The sequence below is a fragment of the Heliangelus exortis genome, chromosome 21 (genome assembly GCF_036169615.1).
Source record: "Heliangelus exortis chromosome 21, bHelExo1.hap1, whole genome shotgun sequence".
Lineage (NCBI taxonomy): Eukaryota > Metazoa > Chordata > Aves > Apodiformes > Trochilidae > Heliangelus > Heliangelus exortis.
Genome location: NC_092442.1, coordinates 8,893,228 through 8,919,783, shown reverse-complemented (window position 1 = coordinate 8,919,783; position 26,556 = coordinate 8,893,228). Strand labels below are relative to the sequence as shown.

At 40.4% G+C, this 26,556-nt stretch overlaps 1 protein-coding gene across 21 annotated transcripts in view; it reads left to right on the top strand.

Annotated features, from left to right (window-relative positions):
• BCAS3 (BCAS3 microtubule associated cell migration factor) overlaps positions 1–26,556 on the top strand; it is a 310,770-nt gene that overhangs the window by 76,257 nt on the left and 207,957 nt on the right. For all 21 annotated transcript variants that reach the window (XM_071765279.1, XM_071765297.1, XM_071765287.1 and 18 more), the window contains exons 14-15: positions 8,835–8,968; positions 18,913–19,177. In XM_071765279.1, coding sequence (XP_071621380.1) covers positions 8,835–8,968; positions 18,913–19,177 — 399 coding nt within the window. The remainder of the gene's footprint in view (positions 1–8,834; positions 8,969–18,912; positions 19,178–26,556) is intronic.

Below are 26,556 nucleotides of genomic sequence, written 5' to 3'. Positions count from 1 at the left end.
CAAGGAGGTTGTCCAGGCACTATGGGCTCTGTGGTTGGAGCCCTTCAGCTGCCTGTGCCATCTACTTTCTCTCTTGGATGGGGCATTTGGCACAGCCTTTGACTTGAATTCCTCCAGAAAGTCACAGTTGCATAGTAAGTGTAATATTCCAAGCCAGTAACTTATTACAGGACTGCAGGACCTCCCAGTGTCAGATTTTCACTTTGTTGATGTGGCAGTAGCCAGTTTGGCCTTGGACACTGCTGATGAGCAGCAGAACTTTCCTTTCTTTTCTTTTGCTCCTTCTTACTGGGAGCATACATAAAAATGTGTTTATAACTTGGATTTGTTTAGAGAATTCTGGTTGGGAGTAGAAGCTTGTGCATAGATTTGAAGTTTGTTTAATTCTTAATCATTCTTTATTGTTACTCTAAGGCTTGTGCCTTGTTTCTCAGTTATGCTGGGGAGGGAAGGCTTTCTGCCAAGAGCTATATCTACAAAAAATCAGTAGGTGGCTGTGGGTAGCCAGGAAAGATGAGAATTACCCTGTGTTTGACTGGTTTTAAAGGCTGTGCTTCAATTGCCAATTTGTTAAGGCAAGTAACTAGACTTACAGCCTCTGAAAAGGACATTTTGTTACAAAAGCTTAGTGGTGGTCTTCTCCTGGGAGGGTATTTTTCAATAAAAGCTTTTCTCTACACGTCTTAAATGGGTTCATGGGAGTGTTTGCCAGCTACAGGATTCTGTCATGGCCTCTTACTATTGAGGGGGGGAGCAAAAGATGCAGTATTTTCCAGTACAAGCCCTTGAAACAAGCTGGAAATACTATAATTAAGGAAAACATTGCTTTAGGTGTAGCTGAGTACACCTTCAACTTGGCAGTAGCACCAACTTTTAAACTGGGGGAGGCACATTCTGATCCACACCAGCAATTCATAAAGAATCAAGAAGAGAAGGGAGAATTCATTGCAAGTTGAGCATGGGATTTGTTCCTGGACCAAGAATGGCTTTGAGATGAGCCAGGAAAGGTATCTAAGATGTAAGACTTAATCCTGATGGAGCTAAGGGCAAGGTGGTAAGAAAGATTCCAGAGAAATTGGTGTGGAGAGGATGAAAGGAGCTCTCAGGGAACAAGAAGTAGGAGCCTTTTCAAGCTGGGGTAGGTGACTGACTGAATAATGGCATAATTCCAGCAAGGGAGAGGGGATAGGAAAGAAGTTTGCAAGCAGTAGAAGAGACAAAGAGCAGAAATCAAAGCTTTGGGTACAGTTTGAAACCAGCTTGTTGTAACAGGACAGGTTAAGGAGAAGGGTTTGTTGAAAAAGGAGCTGTAACATCTTCAAATTTGTAGCACTAGGGAACTGAAAGATAATTTTAAGGAAATTGAAGGGTTGAGAAGCTGTTACTTGATGTCACAGAGTAACTCTGTGCCAGAGAAGAATATTTCAGAGGATCCCTGATTCTTAATTCATTCCTGAACCCAGTAAATGACATGTCAAACTCAGTTCACTTTTGTACATTGGTTTTTTTTTTTGTTTAATTCTGGTATTTTCATGTCAAAGAGATTTTTTTTAAAGAAGATACTCTATTAGTAAATAGCTAAAAAGTGCTGCTGTTTTATAAATATCTGCTGGTTTTTTTTTTAATGTGGTAAATAAGTGATGTGCTTTCCAGAAGTGTTACTCCTGCCAGCTTGGCCTCTGAGAGCTGTGAAGTGCAACACATCTAAAATTTTAAGTAATTATGCTCCCCTGGCTACAAAAGAGCTTTTCCATCCATTAATAATGAGAAAATTAATGTTGGACCAGCAGTAAAACAGATTAAACTGTATGCCCCTTTGGATGCCTGACTGCACCTTTAACGGACCTGAAATTCCTCTGATTATTTAAATGTTCTATATTGAAATGTGATGGTGGCCTTGAGTTAATAGTTAAAGAGGTTTAAATTGGAATGGCTCTGCAGAAGTTTTTCCCATTGATCAGAGCAAGTGGGCAGAAAAAAAACCTTATTTGATTCTTGGGAAGCACTGATAGTGCCTCATCTGTTACCAATTATTTTTTTCCTGTTTTTCCCACCTAATGTGTACAGTCAGTCTTTTATTAAAGGTGTAGATGAGTTAAGGTTTGCAGGTATCTTTTCTAATGTCAAGTGCTCTATAAGCTCATTTATTGCAGCACTGCTGGTTGCAGCCAGCACCTTCTCTGTGCTTGGACTTCTGCAATGACTGCAACTGACTGCTCAGGTTTACAAGATTTATCTTGTGCTGGAACATCACCTTCTGGATCTGTCATCTAAAGGAAAATGAGCTGTATTTAATTAGAGAATAGGTATTTGCTTTTTCTCTGATTATTATTTCTCCATACATTAAAATGAATTATCAAAACAGTCATTTAGCACAGCAGGCATTGTTAATGAGTTGTTGACTTCCTTTCTGATTAAAGATGCACAACTGGATAAAAAGGGTAAAATTATTTCCTGTCTTGAAGTTGGTGGAAAAGCTCTGTGGACCTCAGGGGGGTCAGGACTTACCCTTGCTCTGTACCAGTTACTTTATTGTTGTTTCAGCCAAGAGAAAAACACAATAATATGTTTCAGCAGTAAAAATATTTACTCCAGTCCCTGCAAATAACAACACCCCAAACACCAAGGTAAGGGTTGGGGCTATGGATTTGTGTCCCTTTGGGAGAAATTACAGGCAGGATTAAAAGGAAAAAGGGAGTCTTTTCCCTTTCATCTTCTGCCCTCATTTACCCAGTGTGTCTTTTGGTTTTTGGGAGGGAGAAATGTGTCCTGATAAAGTATTTTTTGGTATTTATTGGGCCATCAGCTGTAGTCAGTTAATGTTTGGAACTGGTGAATAGTTTTTCAGTATCTAAAGCACACTGTTGAGCCATCTGTTGGACATGGTAAATGTCTGACAGTTTCCATACATCCACCTCAAGCTCCACATTCTCAGTTTAAATAGAGAATAGTTTCCTATAGTGTACAGAGATCTCCAGAGTGCAGGCATAGGTTGGTAATTATTCACAAAATATTTTTTTAATTTTTCTTCTCTTTCTCTTGACTTGCTGGGGCATTTTTTTAGTATTTATTTTGGAATATTTTGGATCTCTTTATGTACTTGTGTTTCTTTTTTTGGTGGATTTCATTGTTAAAATCAGACTTGCCTAATTTAGCTAAGTTTGTGAGTGAATTTTCAAGCTGTGGCAGAGGTGTTACACGTGGAAGTTCACATGGGCTTAGGTGCACTGATATTTGGCTGTATTTTGAGCAGCATCAACCTCAGCGAGGAGTTAAGTGAGAAGAAATAAAGCTACTGTTCATCAGTCAGGTCCTATGGTTCATAAAATCATGGACCATACAAACTGTGACATCTTAACAAGGTATCTACGGGGTTGCTTTTGCAAAAGAGCTGCAGGGGGAGAGAAATCTGCACAGTGAGGGTGCAGGGGGTGGGAGAGCCGAGGGAAAGGCGTATGGACTCATTTAGGAGGCTGTGGAACTCAGCGTGGTTCTGCTCAGCTCTCTGATCCTGTACTCTGAAAACCTGCAGAGCATAATGTTAACGTTGCAGGGTGTCTATGCTCATAGTTAAAAAAAAAAAAAAAAAGTTGCTTATATTTTATTTATTTTTTTTTTAGCCCTGGTTGTGTCAATAGCCGTGCGGATCTCTGGGTGGCATCCGTGCCTGGGAGTGTTGCATTCCAAAAGAAAGTACATCCCTGGCTATGTGCAGATGCCTGCCTGCTTTCCTAACATTTGTGCCCTTGGTGTTTTTAAAACTAATCCAGCCCAGCTTGAACGTGTTGAGTTGTTCAGTGTGTAATTACAGAATGACATTGTTTTGGAAGGCAGAGGAACCCTTCTGCTCCTCTCAAAAGTGGCATTATTTAAAGTGCCACTGAAACCCAAGGTGAAATCCTCTCTGCCTCATTTGTATGCATAAACCAAACAGCTCTGCAGCTAGATAGGTGTTATAAATAGGATGTGGTGGAGATGCTCAGGCTGCTCAGGTTTCCTAGATTTTATAGCAAGTACCCAACTGAGCTTTGCTGCTCTCTAATTTGGCTCTTCGGGCTAACCAGCTGACGCCTGCTTGCGAAGAGTTTTGTTCCTACAAGGCCACAGAAGCCCGAGGAGCATTCAGGCTGTGCCTCTCCTTGGGATCCTGGAGAACTCTGTGTACCATCAGCAGCTTCAATCCCACCCTTTAGGCCAACCCTCATCTGTCAAGCCCGGGCTGAGAGGAAGCTCCCAGATAAACACACAGCAGCGCCTCAACTCCTAATCACTCCGGGCTTCCGCTTCCAGGCCCTATAATTAGAAGTCCTTCTTTTCCTTGTATTCCCAGTTGACGCAAATGCTTTTTGTGGCTTGGCACCTCATTTAGGGCGTGGGTTTAGTTTATGGCCAGGCCAGAGTCTGGTTTAGTCTTCTGATACTGCATAAATAGCTCTTAACCCACAGTCTGCATCTGTACTAGTTTTTCCTTTTATGCACATATTCGCTGTATTTTTAAAGCCTTTCGATCCTGAAAGGGGGTTATTGTTGCCCAAACAGAATGCAGGAGAAGTAGGAAGCTGTAAATTAGGGCAAATGTATCTGTCAGGTAAAACAAAACTTTTTTTATTTTATTTTATTTTTTCCATCTAGGATATCTGTTCCTTTTAAACTGGATTTTAATAATCTCTTTGGACTGGAAAAACCACACAGTAAAACAGTCGTTAGTTCAACGGAGCTGCACCCCTCACATTATGGATAAGCAAAATCAAACCTTTTGCAGTGAGATTCATACTGAGTAAAATTTGCTTTACACATAAATTTCCACTGGGTTCTGCGTATGCAAGACTTACAATTGATTTCAGATGTTATCTGTTAAACAGGGATTAATGCCAGTTTGAAAAATAAGCAGGAAATCCTTGAGAATTATTCACTTTTCATCTATGATTATTCCTACATAAAGTACATCACAAGAGAAAACATTTTGGACTGAACTTACGACGGCTTTAACCCAGATTTCCGTCTAAACAACTTTTTGGGAAAACTGTCACAAAGTCTTTTAGAAAGTGGAGTTTCCTGCACTTGAAAGTGAAAGTGAGGTAGCAATCAAGATTCAAGTCCATGTTTTTTTGCTGGGATTAGGGATTTCTGCTGGGGTGCTGCAGCAGCAGGCAGTCTTTGCAAGGAGATGGAGAGAAACGAAGCGGCTGAGCTTTAGTGATCGAAAACTGGGATTCTTCAGTGGGAAGTAGTGAAAATAACCCCCCAAAACCTGAGTCAAATGTTCTAAAATGTCAGTGATTTATTGTTTGAATAACAGAAGGAAGGTATTTCAAAGTGCTGGTGTAGAAGTATGTGTTCTTTCACATTTGTGGTATTGTGCTTGGGACCTCGGTGTTGATACAAGTTCTGCAAGTAGATGTTTGTGTTTCAGATGCAAATGTGGGTATGAAAGGTCCTCCTTTAACTTACTGAAAAATAGCTGCTAATATAAGCAAGGGGCTTGTTTTCCTTCAGTTTCCATCTAATAAAATGCATTTATTCCCAGCAGTGACAAGCTGCAGGGTTTTAGATGAGGTATGCAGAACTGCCAAATCAGATACCACCCATCTTTCTATTTTTAAGCCCAATTCCTTTCCACCCGCAAATGGATTATCTTCCACCTCTGTACTCCTTCAAATTAGGAAAAAAAAATAAAAAAATAAACAGACCCAAACAACACGAAACCCCCCAAAAAACCCTAAAGGAGTGTGGAAGCAAGTAGGGTGTGCAGCATATGGAACTGATCAGCCCAGGAGATGGGTGATCGTGCTGCACGGCTTCGCACGTCGAGATCCGCCGCGTGTCCCCAGCAGGTAACTCGGGATGCTTTCTGGGTTTGTGTGACACTTCAGCCTATGGTCCCCGAGTGATCTCTGACAGTGCCCTACAGGGGGCAAACAGAGATGACAGATTTGGAAAAAACACCCAAACCCAAACAAAAAAACCAGCTTTGCGAGGAGAAGGGTGAAATTCTATCACGTCTGCGTACGCTGGGGTTTGCTGCCCCGCCGCAGACACCTGCCTCCCCAGCCAGGCTGGGAAATGAGATCCTGGTTAGCTAAACACCCCATAGGTTTGATGGACAAGGCAGTATGGTAATTCCTCTGTTTTCACTGGCTCGTGCTTGTTACGCAGCTCTCTGTCTCCAGCTTCCAGACAGATTTTTGGCTGGCTGAAAGGGTTTTTACGATCTTCATTGCACTGTGCCATGTGATGGGATACACATGAAGAATGCTGGGCTCAGATCTCTGGGTCCACTCAGCTCTGCCTTTGTATTTAGAGAAGAACTTCTAGTGCTTTGGGGGAAGAAAAAAAACAATCTAGGTTTGCTGAGGCTGTCTGCTCACTGTTGAGAGAAGCCTTGTATATTTCTCTCTTCCAGCTTCTCTTTCTTCAAAGGTCCTTTCCAGGACCGAAACCCCTCTCAGTTTCTATATAAAGCTATCTAATGTGTGAGGAGAGGCAAACTTGAGGCTTCAGAAAGTAAGTCCTTACTGGGTTGAATTAGATCATTTGGAATACCCTTGCTCCAGTAACAGCAGCAGCTTAATTCTAGCACACAAGCCCCTGTTTGCTTCCAGGTTTCTCCACTGGAAATGCTATATATTACTGCGGACCGCACACTTCACTAGCAGGGAAGTGGACTTTGTGATGTTTCAGAAGAGAATTAATGCAAATTGTGTGCATAATCCCACACTAAAGACTTGGCTGCCTTGCACTTGAGCAACTTTAGCTGTATTTCCTATCAACACAGTCACTACAAATCAAGGAAATTGCCAGTTAAGCCAACATTAACATCCAGACCAACCTCAGCTCACATGCCTTACCGCCCAAACATAATACCCAAATGCACTCACGGATTTCTCAGTTCCATAACAAACTCCCTTTCATTTCTAACACTCAGAATTGGAGTCACAGCCTGTAACAGTAAAAGTATGTCTACTGGAGGGAATCTTGCTGAGGTCAGATTTAAGATGTTGCGTGTGTGTGACTGGGGGGAACGGCTGCGTGCAGCCTGGGTGGCCTCCTGCTCTGTCCAAGCCCTACCAGCAGCCATGGTCAAGCTGAGAAAGAAATTTATAGGCAGTTTTGTCTCTCATACCATTTAGATTTCTCTCTGATTTTGTCCATTACTGGGAGTGGGCCTCGTAGGCTCAAAGTATTTGTTGAGCTTCACAGTATCCTTATTTCATGGATGATTGTCGAGAGAAACTGAGGCACAGCCCTGCTGGTGCTCACTCAGGCTGTGGTGCTGCTGGATCATCCCATTTGGAGGCTGCAGGATTGTTCTGTACTTCACAAACCTGCTCAAACCTCTGGCTGCTGAAATTTTCCTCTTTGCACGTAAGGGAAGGGAAATTCCAGGATGGCCAAGGAGGGAAAACACTCCCCATGGCCACTGGGTGATCTTGTGGTGGTAATCCAGTATTCAGGTTTATTGAACTTAATGTTTCTCAGCTGCTCAGTACACAAAAAGATATTTTTTTTCTCAATTTAATTAAAAAAATTCGAAGTACCATGTGCTAGGCCTTGTATGGAAAGGTGTGAGGGGGTTCTAGCAGCAGCGAGCAGAAGAGGGGAAAATGAATCCAGAGCCACATGTAAATAAACTGAGGAAGCCAACATTTTATGGCAGAAATAAGATCATTTACCCTTCAGATAGGTGGTGTGTAAATCGTGGAGATCTGAGTTCTCTTCCAGAAGGCTAAAAAAATTCCAATTATGCTTTATGTGGAGAATCAACACAACAGAGATATGTGGAAATTCCTGATTTTCTGTAATAGCTGCAATACCTTAAGAATTATTTAAAGACATTTCAATGTAGATATTAAACTGCTCAAAATTGCTTTTTGCTTGATGTTAGTTAAATGTCAGAGGATTACTTTGGGTGATAACTTCTTAAATGTCATAAAAATAAAAATAAGCATGGTACTAGGGACATTTTTATACAGAAAAAATCTAAAATTTGTTTACTGAATTCTTAAATTTTGTCATAATGCTGTGCTTTTTTATGTACAAAAGTGCTTATTTTTTTGGTATAAAAATTTAAACTTTTATGGTAAATAGACTTCAAATATGTTTGTAAATGTTTAGAAACTGGATTGTGGCCTTACATATAGAGGGAGAAAAAATAACATTGCATGTACAAGTTACTGTGATTCTGCTGATCTTCTAATTTAATCATTTCAGGACATCCATCAGTGACCTGGTTTCAATGAAGTTAGGAGCTAATTTAATATTTCACTTGAAAGCTCTCAACTCTGATTTGCTGCCTTTCAAGCAATAAATCAGACTGTTTCTTCCATATGCATTTACAAGAAAGATGCTTCTTTGGGATTGTTTTTGGTATGGGTTGTTTTGGATGGGTTTTGGTAATGTTTCTTCTTCCAGAAATTATTATTGTGGAAACATCCATCTTTTTTAGACTGGCTCTTTCCCAGTGAAGAGCATCTTGGGGTTTCACTCTGACATTAATCACTTCAGTGCTTCATATTGGTCCCTCAAGTTCTCAACTTCAGTTAGAATATTCCCAAATTTTTTTAGTTGGCTTTTATAGATGTGTATTGTAATACTGAAGTAGTAATACTGTTAATATGATTTCAGTTGATGCTCTGGTCCATTTTTAGGAATTGAATCCCTTTCTAATCCAGTACTTTCTGTAACTGTTTTCTTTTGTTTCCAGAAACCAAAGTGTAAGCCATGCTAGCTTTTTAGATAGTTGCTTTTAAGCCTCTTTTGCAGTGATTAATCTCTTGTGCTTTTGTGTTTCTTTTTTTTCTTTTTTTCTTTTTTTTTTTTTTATTTTTACCCAGGGATGTTGCTGGTCACTACTGACACATTAGGCCATGATTTCCATGTTTTTCAAATACTGACACATCCTTGGTCATCATCACAAAGTGCCGTCCATCATTTGTATACACTTCACAGGGGAGAGACTGAAGCCAAAGTAAGTTAAACTATTTGCTGAAGAATAATCCCCAGACACCTTATACATTTTGTGTATGTTGGCACTTTAATGTTTGTTTCAGCACACAAAGAGCCTTTCTTATGTTCTAGCCACAGAAAGGATAAGAGCACAGCATTTAACCTGGACAATAATAAATTCTTGCCCTTTACAATGAGGTGCTGTCAGATTTATTCAGATATGACACTACCTCCAAAGAGCCCAGATTATTAGCTGTGTTTGTACTTAACCTTTTCTCATGTAACATGTTAAACATTTGTCTAGTGCCTGTGAAGCAACTGTCAGGCTTTGCTTTGCTTTGGTGGGAAAAGCCAAAGACAGACAGTTAAAGAGTTGAAAGGCAAAGTTAACCAAAAGTGTGATTAACTTTTATCTACACTTGAGCAAAGTGGGGGAACCTGTTGGGAGACTGTGGTGACACTGATTTTACTGCCTGCTTTTAAAATCTCACTCTTGAAGACTAAATTAAGCTCGATTAGCATGGGGTGAAAAAGTCTGAAAATGGTCTGAAAAAGTCTGAAACTGAGAGAAGCACCTTAAGCTTGAATCCTTCACTGCAATGCTTTCAGGCATCAGCAGAACCTCACCTTTCTAGCAGTGAGGAACTGTTGAAGGACCTGTTTAAAATACATAAATAAAAATGTCACCACAGGGTAAGAAATGAGTATTGCACTTGCTGATGCAATTACACACTGAGAGCACAGACTTGTGACAGCCTGGCAGATGTAAACTGGTGTGACAGAGAGGAGCCTCGGGCACTGGGATTATGACCCTGACACTGGGAGCCTGGATTAGTGTGGTACCATGATTACAGTGCCTTCAAACCATTTGTTTCTATGCATTGTGCCATTTCCCTGAAGTTTTTTGACCTTTTTTTTTTTTTTTTTTTCCTTACTTAGTTGACACGTAGAATCTGAAAGTTTTTTTTAAGGCAGTAGGGTTGATAATGTTTCAGTCTGTGTTGATTTAAACTGCCCTTAATTTAAATTATTCCAAAGCTTTGCTGCTACAGGCAATGATTTACTATGCAAAGAAATAACCAGTCTGGAAAGTGAGAAGAAATGAGGAAAAACTGTCCATATGGGATAATACATATAGTACTTAAAAATAATTTTTATAGATAATATGAAGAACATTGAGCTCTGTGTGTATACATCTACTCTGTCATCTATTTAAGCATGTACTAGAATGTCTGCAATATTTGAAGAGTTATTTTTGTTCTACTTTTATTCCAAAAATGAGAAATACCCTATAATCAATATTGAAAACCAAAGCATAGGGCTCCAGTCACTAGGAACAAAGGTGCTCTTCTGAATTTACAGCTGATAAATTTGTTTTTAAGGCATACATTGGAAACCAAACATAACATGTTTTAAGAATAAACCTTTATTGATCTGTGTTTTTTGGGATGTAGTATTAGCATCTCTGTGAAAGCATTGCATTAAAATTCTTAGAATCAACATAGTAAAGTTTTTTCCTAGCTTGCCACATAGTTTTCATTTGAGATGTGAACAGTATAGCTTTTGGAATGGTGTAAAAGAGAGAAAATTCTAACCAGTCTGAGGCATATTGATGGATTTCACAGCTCCCTTGGTAATTAAACTATCCAGCACCAGTATCACATTGGTACCTGGGACTCTCAATACACATCTGTAATTTAAAACATTTCCATAATGTGATGGATGGTTGTGTTTTTATTTTTTTTTAAATAACAGTACTTGTGGTTGTTTAGTGGGCAGTTACGTGGTGCTATTCTTTTGTTCCATAAATTTAATGTATGAGTAGCATTAGACAAGAATTTTGGAGACTGTTCTATTTAAAATTCTCAATGCAAATATTCTGAGACAAAAAATAGAGGGCTCTGTAGCTTCTTTCCTGGTTAGAATAGTATTTATACTTCTGCAACTAGGCTTTTTTTCTCCCTGGTTTAAAGCTAATTGTGAAGCAAGGCCAATGGCCTTAAAGGTCACCTTCTGTACTGGAGCTATAAAAAGTTCTAATTTGTGTTGATGGACATGAGTGATTATCAGTGTCAAAAATTGTTTAGCTAGTACCCATTATAAATTGTTTAATCATCATCATCATTATGCCCTTGTTATCTGTGGTATTTTAATGTCCACACTGAAATCATCTGCTTTCCTGCCTGAGATTCCAGCCCACAGAACTTTGCCCCACGTTTTCCAAAATCCCCTTTTTTCACAGGCTGGGGCTTGATTTTTCTTTCCTCACTTTGGGATCCATTGGCATGTTTCTTGCAAATGTTTATTGCTGATATTAGAAGAGCATTTAGTTCATTAAGAGCTGGTACCTTGGTGATGTTTATAAAAGTTTCAGGTATTTCTCTGCCTGGCTGTGGGGTCACTGCTTAGGCACAAATTGGCTTTACCTGGAATATTTTGTAAGACTTTTTTCCAAGGAGCATTGGAGCTGCAGTTTATGCTTTGGGAAATATGTAGCATGCCAGTTTTTGCTTTGAGAACAGAAATTCTGAGAGACAGAATATTGCTGTTTTGAGTCTTGACAGGTGGATCTGGAGTTATAAATGCTTAAATTGTGATTTCAGCCAGTTTAGAATATCAGCCCTGGAGTGTCCCTTCCTGCAGGGCTGCAGGATTCCCAGTCTCCTGTTTCCCTCTGTCTGTAGTGGTTGGAGGGCAGAGCAATAGGTTGTTTCTCATCTGTCTCCTAAGAGAAGGTGACAGGAAGCCCCTTCTCTCATTCGGATACAGAAGCATCTTAAGTGGATTAAGTTGCACACTTAAAGTATATTAAAGAAAATGCAGCAAGTGTTGTGATTTAATAATGATGTTTCCTGATCGATCTCCTGCAATCAGGCAGTGTCTCAAAGTCCCTCCCATGTCTTCCAAATGAGCCAGATGTATTACCTAGACCATTACTCTGACTTAATAAAACTCCAGAATTTATCCTCCACCATGCATTAATTTTTCAAAATTCCAGGTGAGTACTGGTTTGGGGCTGAGAAATTTCCCTCACTGGATTCATGATGCTGAGGGAGATGTAGGTATGGGCCTTGGGGAGGTTTTTTCAGCTTCTGGTCCTCTTGGTAGACTCTAAGGGTGAGCAGTAGTGTTCTCCCTGCCTCTTCACAGCTTCTCTTCATACCATGGTTTTCCTTTCCTCCTTCTGAACAATTTAAAGGGTTGTTACTGCAAATCTGTGTTGGATTTGCTGACTTTGAACAGCAAATGTAGGAAGAAGCCTTACGTGTCATTGAGTCAGGACTGTGAAGATCACTCAGTTCCCAACAAAGCCACTGATTTTTTATGACTTGGATGAAAGTCTCAGAAGGGAATTGAGAGGACAAAACCCATGAAAGAATGTGAAGTGCTCAGGTGCTTTATGTTCAACTGGTCTGAGTCCCATGGTCACAACATTCAAGGTTAGTTTTCTGCAAACACAGATTGAAATCACTGTTTCAGTTACATTGGAGTGGTATTTTTAGTGCCACTTGTGCTTTAGAATTATGATTTGTGTTTTTTTACTTAAGAGAACCAAAACCCAGCATGTCTGGATGTGCTGTGTTACATGGTGAAGGTTCACTGCAAGTGCTGGTGGTATTTAACCATCCCAGAGAGAGAACTGAAGCTCACAGAAAATCCAGGCTGGCAGAATTCAGCCTCAAAGGGGAAAAACCTGCACATGTGTGTGGTGCACGTTTTGGTTAAGGATCCATTTTGTTGTCCTGCAGCTCTTGCACTGTATGTCAGAACGTATTGCATTCATATTCTTATCCAAGAGCATTTGGGGAGCTTTTTAATAAAGGTATAGCATGTTCTGAACTGAGGAAGCTCATTTACTTGCAGATGAAAGTTAGACTGTCACCTGATGATCCTTTCTCTTTGATCTGAAATTGTAAACAGAGAAAAAAACCTCCCTGAAAACAGTATTATCTCAACCTAGAACAAATAAACGTAATGATAGCATCAGTGGGCTGGTGGCCAGGCTGCTCTGTAATCTTTTATGCTGTCAGACTTTTGTTATTCTGACTCTCCAACTGCTCTTATAACTGACTTCAGTCAGCAGAGGTAAACAGAGGGAATGATAAAAACATTCCAGCATGGGCTGCCCCAGAACATGAGCTCTGCTCTGCCTTCCTGGGGGATGCAGGAAGGTTTGGGTGACGTGAGGCTGTTCAAGGTTGGGTCAGGTCCCATGGCCAGGTAGTGAAACACTGGGCTGGGTTACAAACATGTGAAACCTCCATGGTTAATGGCAATTTCTTCCTATCCTTTGACTTGGTCAGGTAGCTGCAATTATTGAAAGAGACAGACTTTTATTTCTAGGAAAAAAGTCTGGGCCAGTCTGGAAATAATATTGATCGATGGAGGGAAGTTGGTCAGGCTTTGATCAAAGCAGAAAATAAGAAATTCCTGCAATTTGAAGTAGCTTAACTTAATCTTAAGGAGGTGGAGCTCTGTTTGTTATTTCAGTTATTAATAGAGAGCATCTACTCTGGCTGGAGGACCCCACATGTGTCTCTCACTGAACCCAGGTCTGCCATTTCTTTTATGCAGAACTGGAATCAGTTTTGATGACACAGGGAGACAGGGCTGGGTCTGTATGGGGCTGATAAATCATCTTGTGTAGGCCATGATTTTATTAGTTTTTTGATTTGTGTTTGTTGCTACATAGTTTCCCTAATTTTCTCAACTCAAAGACCAATTTTCTGATCTATTTGGAGCCCTATCTCAGTACTGCTTCTCTTTCTCATTTTTTAATGAGAGTTGTTTCTTTTTTTTTAAATTTCTGCCATCTCCTACAGCATAACTAAATACTTCTGTCATGTCCTTTAAATAATGGTGTGTTTTCTCTGTGACATTGCATGGTCTGCCTAAAACCTGGATTAAATTCCTGTTGCAGTAATGCTACTCATGCTTTATTTTTTTCCCCTTGCTATTGAAGCTCAATTTAATGCAGGCAAATGCAGACTATGAATATTGTACCTGGTGGGACTCACCACAGCTGAAAAAGGGGCAAAAAAAAAGAAGCACTAGGAAGATAAGGATGTGTTTTAATATTTATTTCTTTTGTTTTCTAACTCTTGCATTCTGCACGTGCATCAGGAGTCATTTGCCTAAGAGGTTGAGTAAACCTCCCTCTCCTTTCTAAGAAATTAAGTGATCATATATATTTAAGTTTAGTACAATATTAACTTTTAGAAACCCTGAAATCCAGAGGCTGGGTAGGGCTGTCAGTCAGTCATTCCCAGGAGTAGTGGTAAACAAGGTCACTGCCTGTCCCCTGTGATTGCTTGTGTAATCAGCCATTCCCATTTTAATCAACTGCTTTTAAAATAAGTTTTCTATGTGCTGCCCTTCTGTTTTGTTTCCTTTCAGTTGTGGCTTGAATAATTTTAAAGTTAATTTTTTATGTTCTAATTAAAATGGTGTCCAAATTTGGAGAAGCTGTGAGAATAAGGAAAAAATGATAGCAGAAACTTAGAGATTTATATCATATAAAATAAGTAAATGTAACTTTGAAGCCTTGGGTTCAGATTATTCCACCCAGATTTTCAGAATATCAGAAATATTTTTTTTTTTTATCTGTAAAGTCTTGAAAGCTGAGCCTCAGGAGAGCTGTTGACACATGGGATGTCCTTGTAGGACTCTGTCTATATTAAATTACCCTCCTCAGGTCAGACTCTGAACATGCAGCTAAACTTTCATTCACTTTTCTGGAGGATTTTACACCACTGTGTTCAGGACACAGGGAAACAGGACTTTAACCAAAGTTAAAAAGAAGCACAGGGGAAATTGGTGGAAAAGAGAAGCCACAGAGATGGAAGAATGGAAAGGAGTTGTGGAGGTTAGAAGTGAATGCTGGGATGGAAAGGGCTGCAAGGAACAAATGGTAAAAGTGAGAGGAATTACAAAGCTAAAGGAAGGTGCATGATGGAAGATTCATTGTAGAATACCTGATTATGGAAAGGTTTCTTTCCTGGCACCTGTTCAGAAAACTTTCTCAGACTGCATCCTGGTTTGAAGAGATTATTTCCTTCTACAATTACTGAAAGATTTCTTTCCAAATGATGGGAAGGCCTGCCAGGATAATTGAAACATTGCTTAGTTGTCTCTGATAGACAAATAGTCATATTGTCCATGGGTCTGAGCAGAGTACTGGTAATCTGGTAAGGGTATTTTTTTTTAAACCATGTTATAATGTTCATACCAAGAAAAATAAATATAAAAAAAATAAATAGTAGGCAGTAATATAAGATTATCTGGTCATCCAGAACTCCTCATGGATTTGACAAGTACTTGTGGAGCAAGCTGAATAATGTAAATGTAAAATATGGACCAAATTTCTGCAGGGCTCCTGTACAACAGGAGTGACAGGCCCTGCTTTAGCCATGGCTGAGTTGGAGGACAGGTGCTGTTATCCTTACAACATTCTGTGGTTGTCTTAAGTGCATTCCTCTGGGCCAGAAAAGGCTCTGGTTCTCTGCTGAGGGCCTTGGAGTATCCAGGGATTTCACCAAGACTTTTGGATATGCAAGAAATGCACCTTGAAGCTGAAGTAACCAAAGTGCTCACAAAGCAGGAGGAGGAAGTGGCAATAAAGGTGGGAGAAAGCACTGATGTTCCCACTAAAGCATTAGGCTTGCAATTTAAAATATCTTATGGGCTCCCAAGTTAAACAGAATCTCAGGTCTGTAATTCCCTTTATTGGCCCAGACAGAAGAGGCCAGATAAAATTTTGAATTACAGACACAAGTATTAAATCTGATGCTGACCTTGAGCTATAGAATAAACTCTGCATCCTCAGAGATCCTGTGTGCTTGGTGCTTTATTAACATCTGTAAACACCACGGGGGCTTGATTGATCCCTGGTATCTAAACATTACATCATAATTAACAACAAATCCCCAAATATATCACAAATACATGAAAGAACAGTACATTAACCTAAAGGACAGCAATAAATTGCAACACTTAGCATAAACTTGAAAACCACTAATGGGCCACTGGGCAGCTTGTTTGTGCTACAAGCAGTTGAGAACTCAGTGCAATGTACAGCAAGTTTGATGGGATAATTTATATTTTTTTTTTCCATGGACACACAGAGCTGATTTTTAGAAGTCCTTTCTGAGGGTGCCAGGATGAGCATTCTTTCAGCTTCCAGGTCTGCTGGAAAGTCACAGACTGCTTTGCATTGCACAGATGGGGTTGTGCTGCTTTGATATGAATGTGTTTAATTCATGCCTGTGTAGAAATCAGAAATATTCTCTGAATTACATCCTTGAACTGTCTGTTGCACTGCAACTCAGTGAAGGACTAAGGAGGGTATTTTTGAGGCCAGCAGGAGATGGGTGGAAATGCTGCACATGTGATGGGAGCTCCCAAAATACTTGGTTGCTGCTGAGTGGGCTTCCATAGCTGTATTCCCAAAAATCTGAATTCATTTCACACTCCTCTGTCAATGCCTTTTTTTTCTTCCCTGTTATTACTGAGTCTTAAAAACCTGTTTTTTCTCTGTGGTTTCAGCCATATTTCAAGTATCATGCCTGTGATACCAACTTTGCAACTGAAGCCTGTTTGTGCTCATTATTTTATAGTGAGCATTTGGGATTATGTTGTTCCCAACTTTCTTCCTGAAGACCAGGAGTACTTTTTTTTTTTTCTTTTTTTTTCTTTTTTTTTTTCTGTGTAATGTTTACACTGGGGAAAAAACATCCTGTAATGCCTGTTTCCCTGTTTCTTGGGTTGTGTTGTCCTATGCCTGGGCTGTTGTATGTGTTTTTAAAATAATATAACCCAAAGGGTATGGACTGAAAACTGAATATTAATACAGAAACATACACAGTTCTGTTGTGGAGTGGGATACAATTATTATATTTTATTTTTTTTTTTCTTTCTGGAGGCTGGAACAGAGAGATGGTTTTGGAGATGAGGAGGGGAATTTAAAGCTGGATCTAAAATAAATGCCAAATATTTGGAAAACAGCAATGTGTGCAGAGAAGTCCCACTGGCCAACAGACGTGGCTGTTCTTTTGTTATTAGAACTTAGAGAGCAGCCCCTTTGATAGGATTGGAATGATGTTCCAACAGCTTTCAAAATTTTATTATATTTGTGATCTTTCTGTTGGGACTGAGGATAGCAGATTATATACAGTGCTTACATTTGATTTGGAGCAGCAGAAGTTGCCTCTGCAAACAGCAAGGATTTAAGCATCTTGGTGCCATAGTTTGACTCCTGGGCTTTGGATTTTTTTTTTTGATTTTTTTTTTTCTCTTGTTAATCCCTGGGGGGTCTCTAATCCTTTCTGAGCAATCTATTAAGGTGAAACACTTTGTAGGCAACCCAGGAGCCCTAAGTGCTGTGATTTGCTGTCAGTAACACCAAAATCATTACAAGTGCTAAAGCTGTCAGATTTTGGGGAGGTTGTTGAGCAGGATCAGTAGCAGATCATTTGGCTTTGTCACCAGAATTGAAAAGAGCAGGTGTGTAGTGCTGTTTTTTTTTTTTTAGTTTATCTCTGTGATAGGGATGAAGCATTTTGTGTCGTGACACTCTGTCAGCCAAATATCTTGTCACAAGTCCCCAGACTTAAATCCTTTTTTTTTTTTTTATCTCCAAGGCTTCAGGGCTCAGTTGGAAACTTGCACTCTGATGAATCCTTGCTGCTTTTGTCTGGAATCGATGGAGTGCATTTCTGGGATATTTGTCAAGATTTTATCAGTGCTTTCTCCAGTTTGAGTACCTAGTGTATTGTAAAACTGGCTTCAGTGACATCTTGAAGAATTTTTTCAAGTTTATGCTGTTTAATAATATAATGAAAACTAATCCTTTGTCTGTGTGTTTGTTTGCCTTGTTAAATCCCACTTGCAGCCGGGGTTCTTTTTAGTCAGCTTTTACCTTTAAAAACATTTTTGTAAGAATTGGTTGAGGGTTTTTTTTTTTCCTATGATAAATCATTTTAACTTAGACTACTTGTTTTCTTGAGTTGTCTGCCAGTATGGTGTTGGAAGCAAACTTTAATCTCTCTTTTAAAGCATTCCTTCAGGAACAAGAATTTGCTTTCCATCAAAGCATTGTGCAAAGCACACTTAAAAGAGAATTAGATCCTTCTGGACTTTGTATCTGAGATCTGTGCAGGGAATAACTGTAGTGGAAAATATTTAACTGTATTTTTATGCTTGCTGACCATTTGAAGCTAAAAAAGATGTTTCTAAGGTGGTGGATAAGAACTCTTACTCATAAAAAGAAATCTAAATGGGGTCTTTCCTGGGACTTGAGTGGCTGGTTCATAAAGATTATGTTCAAATTTGTTCAGTTTATTCTTGATAAAATTTTAACATGAAAAAAGAACACAGGTCCAGGGATACCTGGATGGACAGTAGCTCCACCAAGAGATAACCTGATTGTAGCAGGATTAGGGGCAATTATAGAGAGTTTTTTTAAAATACTGGCCATTGATTTTTGGTGTGTTATGTTATGATATTTCTGTTGACTTAAAATACAGAGTGCCAGTAATCTCTCTCTTCTTCTCATCCCTCCCTTTTTGCCTATTTGGGTAATCTCTAAAAATTAAACAAGCAAATAACAAAACATGTAATTGAAGTTATTTCCCTGCTCTTTTTAGAACTTAATTCTATTTGAAAATTACACCAAATTCTTGTGGCTTTCTTGCAGCACTTTGCAGCTTCGTTTCCATAAGTTCAGGCCTGTTGGAAAGGAAAATCTCAGAATATTTTGAAAAATACACGAAATTTTGTTCCTGATAATATACTTTGCTTATATTTATGGTGCATCCTGACTACTTACTCCATGAGCATGTATGCAAAAATTCAAATTACTGCCTAAACTTCAGAGTTTTTATTCCCATTTCCAATCCAGACGTGTCGCTAAAGCACGCTGAGGCTGCACTGCTGACCACGTTCCCTTTTCCCTCCTCTCTTGGCCAGGTCCAGGACATCTCCTTCAGCCACGACTGTCGTTGGGTTGTGGTCAGCACTCTCCGTGGCACTTCCCACGTTTTCCCCATCAATCCCTACGGGGGGCAGCCCTGTGTCAGGACTCACATGTCCCCCCGCGTCGTCAACCGCATGAGCCGCTTCCAGAAGAGCGCAGGCTTGGAGGAGATTGAGCAAGAGCTGACATCCAAGCAAGGAGGACGTTGCAGCCCTGTCCCAGGCCTCTCCAGCAGCCCATCTGGATCACCACTCCATGGTAAATCCCTTTTTTTTTTTTGCTTCTTTTCCTCACGTTTACATTGGTTGCTGCTGACTGAGTATTCCCAAAAATCTGAATTCGTTTCACACTCCTCTGTCAATGCTTTTTCTTCCTTTTTATTATTGAGTCTTAAAAACCTGTTTCCCCTCAAGTCCTTGATGCCCACGTTCTCCAAGGTGTTTCAGTACCTGCTGTGCACTGACTCAGCAAGATCTTGTCCTTAAATACAAGATTTACACCCTTTGGAGAGGATGATCTAAAAATCTTCATAGATCTTCATTCCAGCTTCAGGTTTTAGTGGTATTTATGGAATTCACAGAATTGTCAGGGATGGAAGGGACATTTAAGCTCATCCAGTTCCATCCCAGGGACACCTCCCACTGGATCAGGTTGCCCAGAGCCCCATCCAGCCTGGCCTTAAAAACTTCCAGGGATGGATGGGGCTCCCACCACCTCCCTGGGCATCCTGTGCCAGTCCATTTGCTGCCAGCCTGAGCAGCAGCAACGTTGGGGTCACTGGAAAGAATTTATTTGGTTCTTTCTATTTGCCTGTGTAGTTTGTGCCACTGAAAAATGAGTTGAATAAATATTAATAGTTATATTAGTTATAACTATATATATAATTATATTAACAATTAATAAATAGTTGCTATGGGTAGAGTAGGAAGGTAATCTATTTACATTTTGCTCCCAGCACCCCAGGAACTGTTTACCCACACAATGTGAGCCTTTACTGGGGGTGGGGATGATTTAATTTCCAAATGAATCATACTTGGGCTTTGTTCTTCTTAGGGGAATGAAATAAACTGTTGAACAGAGGACAATAAAGAGAGATTTCCTTTGCACCTTTTATAGCTAGCACAGATTTTGTTTGGGTTATTTTGTCTGCTAATCCAGCAGGGTTATATTTTTGTCATTCTGCTGGATTGCCAGAGCTTGTTGTCAGTTATAGCTGAGTTAGGTTGGGATCCTTTTATGGGCTTTTACTATTATAAGGCTGTTACAACATCAGTTGGTGGTGGGGCTGAACATAAGGGTAGGAGATGCCCTTATGTGACCTTTTTAATTGTATAAAATTGTATAAAATTGTATAAATTGGGGTTTCTGGTGCTGAGCTGTCTCACAGGTATGATGAATGGATAAATTAAAGCAGAACCATGGCCTTGGTTGTACAAACAGATCCCCTGTTCTCTTCAGGATCCTCTGTGAGCAGAGGAAGGAGCAGTAGCTGTGAGGATGTGGTGCTTGAGGATGGAAAGCTCTGTGTAACTCTGATTATTTTTACTCTGCAAATTAAAGCTGACAGCAGGTTATTATTGCTGCTGCTTACACCTGTAAGTTGAAGTCTCTCTTCCTCAACTCAGAGGTTTTTGCTGGATTTCCAGGGTTAGAACAATATTCAGTAAGTGAAGCACTGAAACCCTTCAGTAATTATATGACACTCTCTTGATTTTTCTTGTCAGTTTGTTGGGGGTTGGAGCTTTTATTTGGGTGGTGGAGCTTTGCCCAAAAGACCATTCACAGTACACAGTGGTTCTGTTTCATGTTTAATTCCTCTGCTGAAATGGAATCCATAAATTTAGAATGATGAGAAAAGATCTTCTGCATATATTGCATTCAGGTGGATATTTAGCTCTTCAAATGCATTTTAGTGTAGCACAATTTTATTTGCAAAACCTTTTTTAACCTTAAAAATCAAAGATTTTCTCTCCTTTTCCCTTCACTTATTACAGGCCCAGGATGATTAAAATCCAAGTGTGAAACCAGAAGGTTGATAAACATGCATTCTGAGATGCTTTAAATATTTTCACATTGCTTTTCACTATTTCCCAGAGTGAAACTCTTTTTTACTAGAAGAATTCTTATGGGAAAGCAGAGTTGAAAGAACTGACATCATCAGCCCTTCCTGAAAAACAGATTGGTTTCCTTTAAGTAACACTCACTTAAGAAACCACCTATTTAGAGAGAGGCAGGCAAAAATAGTTCTCAAAGAAAATTAACTGTATAATAACTTAAAGCACTGGAGGGCAGGTCCTTCCCAAGGCTGAACTCCCAGCTGGCACTGTAACCAGGGGCTGAGAAAGTTGGTTTTGCAGTCACTGATATATTGAATTTTTCTCTTTGGAAGTTGTAGCTTCTTTGGACAGAAAGCAGCTTTTATCAGAGTATAGAAATAGCTTTGTTAATGTATAGAAATATTTTTATCAATGTATAGAAATAATTTTATAAATTTATAGAAATAGCTTTATAAATATATAGAAATAGCTTTATAAATATATAGAAATAGCTTTATAAGTTTAGAGAAATAGCTTTATCAATGTGTAGAAAGTTTTATCAATTTATAGAATAGCCTTATCAATGTATAGAAATATTTTTATCAATTTATAGAAATAGCTTTATCAGTTTATAGAAATAGCTTTATCAGTTTATAGAAGTATCTTTATCAATGTGTAGGAATAGTTTTATCAATGTGTGGAAATAATTTTATCACTCTATAGAAGCAGCTGTATAAATGTATAGAGACAATGAGGCGAGCTGTGGACCAGGCACGATTTTTTGAAATCTGCTTTTAATATCCCTGGCTTCTTCTTCATTGCACTCTGCAAAAGCACCACCCGTCTCTTTTATTTAATGAGTATTTATTTTATTTCAAGCCCTTTTCAAACAATTCCTTCCAGCAGTGCCCCCCCCCACCCCCCAAAGGCCCTTTCCCACCTTCCCCCTCCGTGCCGGCAGGGGGCGCTCTCTTCCCGGCCATGGAGCCGCCGGCCCGGCCCAGCCCGCCCCGGGGCGCGCGGGGGGAGCCGCCCGTCTCCTCAGCCGCCTCAGCCGCTTCTCCCCTTCTCCTCACCGCCTGCCCTGAGGGAACCGAGCGGGATTTATCCTCTTGGCTGCCGCTGCTGGGTCAGCTCTAAGATGATTTTATTTTGGGGAGTATTTGTGTGGCGGTTAGAGGTGGTTTCTCTCACAAGCGAACACGCCGCGGTGGTTATTTCAGAGTAGGTGTGTGGCTGGCACTGAGGAACCGGCCCTCTGCTTCGGTAATGCGCGCACAATTTACATGGCCAGCGCTGAGATGCTCCTATAAACCCTCCACATCCCCCGGGCAAGGGGCTGCCTCAGCTGTATAGCCCTTTCACATTCTCCTTTGGAGTTTAGGAGAGCAATTAGGAAAAGAAATAATAATAATAATAATAATAATAATAATTCACCTGGTGGGAATTTTCTGCTAACGACTTTTCGAGAGCATTACTTCCCTCTGGAAAGGTCCCAGGGTTATGCAAAGCCTCTCGGCTGTGGAAGCACTCAGAGGAGTCCCTGGAGCTGGGGGTTGTGGCAGCCCCAGATCTCACGTGAAGAGCAGGGGAGAAGAGGTATGAACAGCTAACCCTGAGCAACAATTTGGGGACTGGCCAGCAGCTTACTGGTTGTAAACGAGCTGTGGTTTTAGCTCTGTTTTTTTTTCTTTTTTTTTCTTTTTTCCCGTTCGTTATGGATGAGAAATCAGCAGAGCAGAAGAAGTGGGTGGTATATTTTGGATGGTTTCTGAAGTGGAAGGAAAAGATCCATTCCCTTCAGATAAGTAGGGGAGTAGACTGATAAATTCTGTCACAAGGGAAGTTGGTGTCTGTACATAAAGTGTTTTAGAAGCAGGGCTTTGTAAACAATGTAGATCTGAGGCTGGGGCACATGTATATTTGCCTTGGTATTTGAAAAAAAGGCTGTAAATATTCCAGATAAATTGAAAATTTAAGGAGGCTACCATCAGGAGGGAATTGCTGTTCTTGAGATATGAAGTGTAAAAATTACATGACTGATTTAACACTGCCAATGCTGTGTTCAAACTTCAGAAAGGTTGTGGATGGGCAGAGGGGAAGTAATGGGCAGTGCACAGGGGGCTGTGATGTCAAAGGTGGGTGGTGAGGTGAAAGGAAGGTGGAAGGCAGAGAGGAGTTGGACTGCCACAGATCTGAGTGTCCCACTGAAGTTTTCCTCTCAAGATGGATGATTTCAGTCTTGGTAACTTCAAACTGAAGAAAATTTCTACAGGGTCAAGTGTTGATTTGTCACAGGCATGTACTGAGGGGAGGACAAGGGGTAACTGAATCTTCAGGTTTCTCTGAAAACGAGTTAATAAAATGACATTTTGGGGTTCTGTTGTTATTTCAGTTATCCCCTCATTAACTGAAGTAAACCAATGTTTCTCCATCTGCAAACCTCACCCAGTTAACCAGGTACATAAAAGACAGGCTGGGGTATTTCCTTCTCTAGCATGGTGAATAATAAAGACATTCTGCAGACTGAACATCACTTTTGATTGGGTTTTGCAGTTCTGGCTAACTGCAAATTGGTAAATAGTAATATTTGTGATGCAGAAGGAACATGCTCCACTGCTTTAGGGCTTCTGAGGGTGCTTTGTGTGTCTGTGCAGAGGACTAGATACACTGTTGTACTGCTGAACAGGGTTTTAGGGAGAAATGAGTGTGATCACCATAAAAGGAGTCACTGAAATTGAGCTTTGAAATAACAGACCAGCTGCAAAGGGCTGGTCACTGAAGGAGGGATGCAGGGAAGGTTTTCTGAGTGGTGTTTGAGTCCAAAGCACAAAAAGAGAAAGGTTGGGATGAGGTGAGGAGAGGTCTAGTAGAGGGGAGATAGAATGATGCAGAAATTTGTTAGTGGGTCAAGGAATATAAGTGGCTGTGATCAGTGAAATGACAAAAAGTAGCTCTGCTCACCTGATACAAGGTTTGATCAGAAGGTGAGAAAGTAGAATCTAGAGTTTTTCAAGAGACTGTATCAGCTCAAGGAGGAAGTTTAAGTATTGAGGGTGTTGTATGACAAGTAAGGTTTGGCATGAAGGAAGGTGAAAGCATGAGAAGCTCTGTGTTAGTGACCAGTGAGGGAAAGGAGTGGGACAGGAGCTGTGGGAACAATCATTTTATCTGATGGACCTGCTGACTTGGAGCCCAAACACCTTCTGCTTCCCCTGCCAGGGGATATTCTGAGGCACAACCCCTGTTGAGAGGGAACCCAGGGCAGATCCCTGGGGCCTGCACTCTGAATTGGAGTCCCTGTGTATATGATAGGTGATTGATTATGCAGTAAGTGGGTGCTGCCCTTGTTTTCTTTTGCAGTTTATTATTCTAAAGTAAGGCATTTAAATCAACTGAGCTTTTTTGGGAGTCTGAAGAACGTCAACACTTTATGGAAAGAAACATAAGCATTAAGACTGGGAATAAAATATACTTGTATCTTTTAAAAGGTTTGTCTTTACCCTTAAATATGCTGATTGGCCTTATTCTTTTTGCTTAGCCTTTATGGGCTGTTAAAATCAGTTGCTTTTTCCCATCTCAAGGAAGTGCATCTTTGACACTTCTCATGACCTGAGTCACGATGCTGTCACAGAGCCAGAAAACATCCTTAATGGTCATGGGTAAAAGAGCAGAACTGCTGAGGGTGGGTGGAAGAGGGAGAGAGATTGCTATGGTTTACTTCAGCTCCTATTCTATGGGTTTTTCAGACAAGCCATTTATTATAATTATCCATGGATATTATTATCAAGTTCTCATATGCAGTGGCTCTCAAGGCATGGTGTTTTTTTTTCCACATAGCTTGGGATAAATACTGTGTATTCAACCTGGACTGAGTTCAGATGCTAAAATATTTGTGCTAATTGTTGGAGCTAGAGCAAGAGAAATTAAGGTTCAGGTAAGAAAGTGATGAAAAAATTAAAGCCACAGATACATTAATGCATAGTTTATCATCAATATTAAACCAGAATAAGCTAAATCCTTTGGGTAAAGGCTGCTATGAAGTTTTCCCTATCTTCTCACCCCACACAGCTGCATACAGAGTTGTCCTTCTCAGGCACAGCTGACCAGTTTGGTTGCCTGTGTTGTCCCAGTACAAAAAAAAAAAATCATTACATTCATAGAGATCATTTTACTCTATGTCATTTGGAAGAGAAGTCTGAGACACCCAAATTTTCTAAATTTTCACAATGCTGAAGTGTCTCAGAGTCATCCCTGAAAGAAGGCTTTGAATTCAGAGCTGGGTTGGTGTGAATTCTGACTGATGGAGGTGACAAGGGGCAGTCATCATGCATACTTGTTTTCTCAAGCTCTTCATCATTCACCAGCAGACAGTGTTAGAAAAATTCCCATGTGCAAGAAATGAGAGTAACAGAGCCTCTACACAGTGCCTAGAAGCTGCCTGGGTGATAACCTCATTAGTGGAGTGTTGAGTCTGAGCTCACATTGTCCTTTCCTCAGAAGAGTTTGTTGGTAGCTTAAACCACAGCTTCTGGTCCAGAGCTGGCTTATGGCCACAGGCTGGGGAGGATGGGCAGTGCACCCTCACATTTGTTTGTAAAATACTCCTAGGAACCCCAAGTAACTAATCCTGCAAACTTTTAATCTGGGAAGAGCTGAAGGTAGAAAGAGGATGGCAATGTCTGGAGCTCTCCCTGCCCCGGGGCTGGCATTTACCAGGGATAGCCTAAGAACAGAGAGGCCAGTTTGGTGGATTGTGCTGGTAGCCACCATCTGGAGCAAACCAGCTGAAGTGTTGCTGATGCTGCCTGTTTTAGGGCTGTACAAAGCCTGAAGCCAACAGCTGGCAATCAACTTGGGTTGTTGTTTTTACTTCAAGGAGAGTTTTGCCCATAAATGGACTTAAACTTTGCACCAACAATATTTTTAGTTAAGTAAGTCCTGAAAGATGATTGTTACACCAGACTCCTGTGTGGTGATGGAGGGGTTGTTTTCTAAGCAAAGGCTTCAAGGCACCTTTAGTGTGCAGCTCTTTGAGGAACAGCACAACAAACTGGTATCTGTACAAAATGAGGAGGGGAAATGGCCAGGCAAGGAACAGCCATTTGTATCAGCTTTTCAAGGAGGTATTTTTTTCCTCAAGGCAGTGAACACTGTGGATGTCATCACAGCTACTGGTGAGAGGTCCCATGGGGCCTTCTCCTTTTTGGTTCCTCTGATCTGTCCATGTAATTTCTTTCCCATGTTGGTAGGTGGCCAGCTCTACACCACTAATTGCAGAAGTGAATGACAGGTTTGAGCTGTTCTCTCATAATCCATCCTTGGCCAGGTAAAGAAAATGGGGTAGCAAAGGGGTTATGGCAGCTCCTTCTTTCTTCTAACCTTTGCCAAGGACAAGAGGACATTTTAGGGTATCAGAGGGATGTTTATAACCGAGGGACAAAGTTTTTGAAACTGAAGATAGGAGAGGAAGGAGAAACTCAAGAAGGAGGAAGGGAATATGATGAGGCCATGTTCAGATTTTGAGTGGGTGATGCTGATGAGCAGTTGGAAGAGCTGAAGTTCAAGGAGCTGGGGTGAGAGGGCAGAGAACTCCATCTC